This window comes from Condylura cristata, unplaced genomic scaffold (assembly GCF_000260355.1).
Source record: "Condylura cristata isolate star-nosed mole 26May11 unplaced genomic scaffold, ConCri1.0 scaffold00016, whole genome shotgun sequence".
Classification (NCBI taxonomy): Eukaryota; Metazoa; Chordata; class Mammalia; order Eulipotyphla; family Talpidae; genus Condylura; species Condylura cristata.
Window position 1 is genome coordinate 42,802,086 of NW_004567117.1, and position 6,000 is coordinate 42,808,085.

General features: G+C 33.8%; 1 protein-coding gene across 3 annotated transcripts in view; it reads right to left on the bottom strand.

Annotated features, from left to right (window-relative positions):
• CDH19 (cadherin 19, type 2) overlaps positions 1-6,000 on the bottom strand; it is a 52,194-nt gene that overhangs the window by 34,126 nt on the left and 12,068 nt on the right. For all 3 annotated transcript variants that reach the window (XM_012725892.1, XM_004683962.2, XM_012725893.1), the window contains exons 2-3: positions 4,507-4,796; positions 1,864-2,158 (exon numbers count right to left, since the gene is read on the bottom strand). In XM_012725892.1, coding sequence (XP_012581346.1) covers positions 1,864-2,158; positions 4,507-4,701 — 490 coding nt within the window. In that variant the 5' untranslated portion in view covers positions 4,702-4,796. The remainder of the gene's footprint in view (positions 1-1,863; positions 2,159-4,506; positions 4,797-6,000) is intronic.

The window sequence follows — 6,000 nt, forward strand, 5'->3', positions numbered from 1 at the left end:
ATATACACACACATACACACACACACACACACACACACGCACATATATTTCCCCCCCGTAGTAAAATACCCTTTAAAATTGCTCTGTTCACGGGGGCCCCTGAATTCTGTTCATGCAGTAATTGTCCATGCATTGCAATTTCCAACAGCTGCAAAAATTCAACTAAATTGCTCTTACTAATTTTAGTGGCGGCATTTCAGTTTGCCAAATAACAAGTCACTACTTTGACCTGATTTTGCTCTACCACACAGCAGCATCCCACACAGTTGGAGAATCTATTCTTTGGGAATATCTCTTCTGCTTTTTCCTCTTCTTTCATCTCTAGGTAATCTCTTAAACTCTAATATCCAAGCTAGTCTCCCTTTACCTAGCAATCAAGTTACCTTGTCTGCCATCCTTTGCTTACACTGACTACCAAAGTGGACCTCATTCTAATACCATTCCTTATGTGCTTGCTATATGCCAAAAATTCTCATTTTATACATGCAAGTCTCATCACCTGTTCTTCAAAATTTTTGTTTAGGATTATTATGACTGGCCTATTTGTAACATTTCTAATTTGCATTACTAAATAAGTCTACATTTCCTAGCCAATTTATTACCTAATACTAATATAACATACAGATCAAATATAATCTTGTTTATTTAACATGATTATTCGTGTATTATAGCTAAAATACAGGTTCAGTGGCATCAATCACCTCTTAAACCTTCTTTACAATTGAATGCTCACATATAAGAAAAAGTTGTGAGAACATGTTAGGTTCACTACACATACATTGAAGGAGCTGGTATAGAAGGAGGAGGAAGACAGGAAGAAGAAGAGGGAGGGGTTAATAAGAACTATCTTATCTTGCAGGGAAATAGTATAATATTCAAGTGTCATTTACATCTAGTGTTAATTGATCTTGATACATATTACATAATTAAGTGAGTGATACCATAATTAAAGAACTATGTTCTGAACACACATCATCTAAAGGCATCTATAACTGAGAGCCTGAAGAGGTGGGCTCCTATGTAGTTCTGAATGATATACAGTGTATAAACGAATATTACCATGATAAAGACAATTAAAAAAATCAGAAAATTACAATAAAGTATATACATTTTTAGATTTGCTGGCAAATGAATACTTAGATCAAGTAGTTTTCCAGCATATTAGCACATTTTAAAATAAGCACTATTGAAATTTATGTAAGTTTATCCAGCAAGGAAATTGTGTGAATTATGTTTTAATATTATCAAAATAGATGGAAAAGTTTGCATGTACTGGGAATACATTTTTGATGTTGAAGCCAGTCAATTCTTATATTTTAAAAAATACTCTGTTTTACATGTATCTAAAATTTTAGAAAAACAACATTGTATTAAAAAAGGAGCTTGAAAGTGATACAGTCACAGAGATGTTCAAACATTTTGTTTTGATTTTAGTCTTCATGTTCTATGGTTTTCATCTATACACTATTGTTTTTGACTCTTAAACTGTTTTTCCCCCTATTTTTAATTTCATATATCTCAGGATGATATTATTTCCTTTTTTGAAAGAAAAATGCATTTTTTTAAAGTACATTCTCATGTTAATAAAATCAGTAAGTGAACAAGTGAAAGACTTTTGTGCCTTACACAAACACATCTCACCTTTTTCTATGGCTTGCAGTCTAAGATAACTTTTTAAGCAGACATAATTAATGTGCAACCATTGTTTATTAACTTTTATAGACTAATTTTTAAAATATTTTTCTTAACATGCTTGCAGAATAAAGTGGGAATATTTAACTAAAAAGTTTACTTCTAGTACAGGTTTAGAAATGTAACAATTTTCATTCTTAATAATCTTTGATGGAAATTAATATGCAATACCTTCTGGAGACATCTCCGGGATAATGGCCTCATATGGTTCATCTAGGAATTTTGGTTCATTGTCATTGATATCCGAGACTCTGATGACAAACTCAGACTCGGGTTCCACAGCCTTCCCAGTGATGGTGTCTATTACCTGGGCTCTCAAGATGTAGAGGGACCGTTCTTCTCTATCAAGCTTCTGTTTGGCAAATATGTCACCTGTTCTGTTATCAATGACAAAAATACTTCCAGCACCATCTCCCAAAAGCTTGTACTGCAAGGAGCTGTTTCCATTGTCTAAATCAGATCTCAACTGCAAGTGGAAAGAGGCAGAATTTAGTTTCTGGATACACTAAAATGAACACGTGTATTTTAACGATTTCACTTCTATATCCGCCAATTACTCCCCAAGTTAGTAATTGCATGTTATCCCTGGTTTATATTAAATAAGTTAAGACAATATTCTTAAGATTTAAATCTATCAGTAGGCAGAGGTGTCTCTGAGTTTTCATTATATATGCAAATGTTACTACTCTAAATGCAGGATTTTAATTAGAAACTACAATCATTTAAAATCAAAAACACTTTCATAATTTACACACAAAGAAGTTGGTTCGAATTGTGTCAAGTAGTTAACATTTTTAGTCACTAAGCCATACTTTATTTATATTAATTGGGACTTAGGGACAGAGCAGCTAAATTTAGATACGGATGTTCTTCCTTGAGTTAAACAAAAAAATACATAGAAAGCAAGGATGTATTATTAAAAACACATGTTGATAAGAGAATAATAATCTCAACTTTCATTGGACACTCATTAAAAACTACAAATTATTTTACATTAATTTTCTCAATCTCCTCAAAATAGTATGAGATATATATATTATTGATATGATCAGTCCTTTCTATAGAGCAGGAATGTGAGATTGGAAATTTCAAGAACTTTTAGTCACATGGTTTTTATATAGATTTATGATTTTGATCCCAGTCTAGTCTGATCTCAAATCTCCTCCTACAAACCACAGATAACATGATTGTTTATCTTTGAGTTTTAGTGAGATTAATAAAAACTCTTTCCTCCCTTTCCCATTTTCTACTCAATTCTCAAATATATTTTTTCTTCTCCCTTCATTGTTTTCTTTAAAGGCAAAGTACATGTGTTAATCTTTCACAGTGCTAACGATTATTTAGACTTTAAAATTATCATTTACAATATATACCAAAAAAGGTTATTATAAGTGACATTGGTTGTGTGTTTTTCTAATATCTAAATTATTTTCATAAAATAATAATCCCCTAGCAATTTTGAATGCATGACTTTCTTGATTAACTGTTTATTACTATGCTCTTCTTCAAAGTAAGACTTTCCTTGAAAATTTACAGTTAACCAAGAAACACTATTTTAGGTAAATTCATGCTTTTTTCTTTTTTTTAAAGACTTATTTATTTATTCATACAGAACTGGGGTACAGGTCAGAGATTCGGAGGGTGAGAGGCTTCACCAGAGACAGAGTGGGGAGCAGAACAGGCAGACTGACGAAGCACATTGCTGTGAGGGGAGCAGCGGGCGGGTCAGCAGAGGTCTGCGCGCCCTGTGGGTCACCTTTGGGGTCGGAAATTGAACTCATGCTGAAGTGGCTTTAGCTTGTTAGTGCTGTGCTGTACCCTGCTGCGCCACAGGGAGGGGCCCTCAAAAAAATGTTTTTGATTGGGCAGTTACCACGACTTGGCAAACAAATATCACTTTAAATTTGACTTGTGTTTTCCAAACTAGATCTCTTTCAAAGTAGATCGAAAGACTGGAACCTGCTTAAGATCCTACCAGAAGCCTTGAGATGAACAAAACCTTGCACCTCTGACTCAAGGTATAAATGGACTCCTGTGAAATGTAGGCATGCGGATAATGCTGCACTTCTGAAAGTACTAGAAAAGGAGAGTTAATGAATTTTGAGTGCTTCACCCTTTGGGCCCAATTAAATTTTAGTGCCAGTTAATTAGCAGTTAAACTTATTTCAGTTCATTCATCTGGAGAAAGAGCCTTACAGGAAAGGACATGATACTGTAATTACCCATGTTTAAAGAAGACCAAATAATAATAAAACCCAAAAACATAAATAGGAAATGATCTGTCTCATTAAAAATTTTTTTTAAGTTACATTCTTGTAGGATAGTGAAAATAATTCTTCTTTGTCTTCAACTTCACTAATCAAATGAAGGATACAGCTTCTTGAAGGAACATAACTGTGTAAGGCTTTGGTATTAATCTTGCTTCATTAAAAATTAATGAGGGGTAAATCAATACCTACTTAGCATAATAGAAAATCAGGTTAAATACTGTTGGTAAACTTGAACTGTTTTCCCAGTAATTGCTTTGCTCCATCAACAAAAATAACACCATCAAATATCCAGATGCTGATAAAGGACAGTGTCTTTTCGATTGGAGCCTGGATAGGAATTTGAATGCTAAAACTACCTCCTTTCCCTCCATTTTTGGTGGCTTTGTTGATGTTTACAAACCTGAAGCCAGTAATCATGTTGCTGTTCACCATGTTCTAGGGATTCCACTGAGAAAATGTCCAATCACTACATACCAAGGCTTGTCCAATGCAAATGTTGCATTCATATGATGCTATTTCCTGTAGCTCTTTAGATAATCGGTACCTGGCCTACGTGATGACTGCTGGTGTTCAGTTCCTCTGGGACAGAAAACTGGTTCCACATCCACCCGCGCTTCCCTCTCCAACGAGGCCTTGCTGGCTGGCTGCCCTTCTCTGCCTGAGAGTAGGAGGCTGCCGTGAGGCCCGGCCACAGCAGAGGAATGGCCAGCATTAGCGGCAGGAGAGCACAGCAAGGCATTCTGGTTCCAGCTCGCCCTCTTCACAGGAAACAGTGTGCAGACAAGTCTTATCTTCTTTTGCAATCTTTTTTATTCTTCAGTTTCTCTGGCACTCCTGAGGAACAAGACACAACACCTTTTGACACCTAAAAATACAGTTTTCTCTCTTAAGGGCAGCATACAACTTGTATATCAGTAAAAATGAAACGAAAACCTACATTTAATTTATCAACTTAAAATTAAAGCTGATTATGTCATGCTGCTCAGCAATAATTTGATTAGAATGATTTTTGGTCCGGAACAGTCCTTTGTAAAGATTTATTTTAATTTTTATTTTAAAAAAGGCGAACTTAATACCAGAATTATAAAGAAAAAAAAAGAACATGATTCAAATATCCACAAAGATAAAAATAAAGTAGAAAAAGCCATAACTGTAAAGCATTTAAAGCTGCTCTTTTATATTGAAGTACCAACAGGAACAAAACAAAAAACAAAAATAAATCACTGATTATATACCAATTTAAGATACACAACTGACTTAAAAGAACAGAGAATACAGGCTGATACATGAAAATGCTATAATTTCCAATTGTACATGATATAGTCCCTATAACGGAGTATTTGCTGGGCCATTAGAAAAAATAACAATACATGTCAAAAGTTTTTGATATTACATATTCTCTGATGGCAAGAAATTGAAATAGAAATCAGTAACAAATTGGTACTAGGAAAAAGACATGTGTTAGAAAGTTTAAAACATACTAATTTTTCAAAATTTTATTAGTGAACAATTAAGAAGTAAGAAAGAAAGGAAATTAAATTAATCTCAATATAGGCAGCTAAAAGGAGGCAATAAAGTTAAAAGTAGGAAGTAATAAAAAATAAATGGCAAAACCATAAAGAAAATTAAAACCAGAAGCTGCTTCTTTGGAAAAATAATAAAATTAATGAATACTTACTCAGCTTAATAAGGGGGAAAAGAAAGAGAAATTAAAAATTATCATTATTTCTGTAATAGAAAATTCTAATGACTCAGAGCACAACAAAAATTCATAATCGTCACTGGCCTGGTAACAATAAATTCCTCAACCTTTTCTTGCTCATTGCTCTTTTTTTTTTTTTTCTTTCCTTGCAAACAAAGCCAGCTAAAACTGGCTTATCTTTTATAAATGAAACCAGCATAAAGATTTATTTTCTGACATGCAACAGCTGTAAAATCCAAACACCAGCAGACCTATAAGAAATGTTTCAAGAAGTTCTTTAAGAAGTAAAATGGTAGAGATGGAGACATGGATCCACCCAAAGAAAAGCAGAGCACT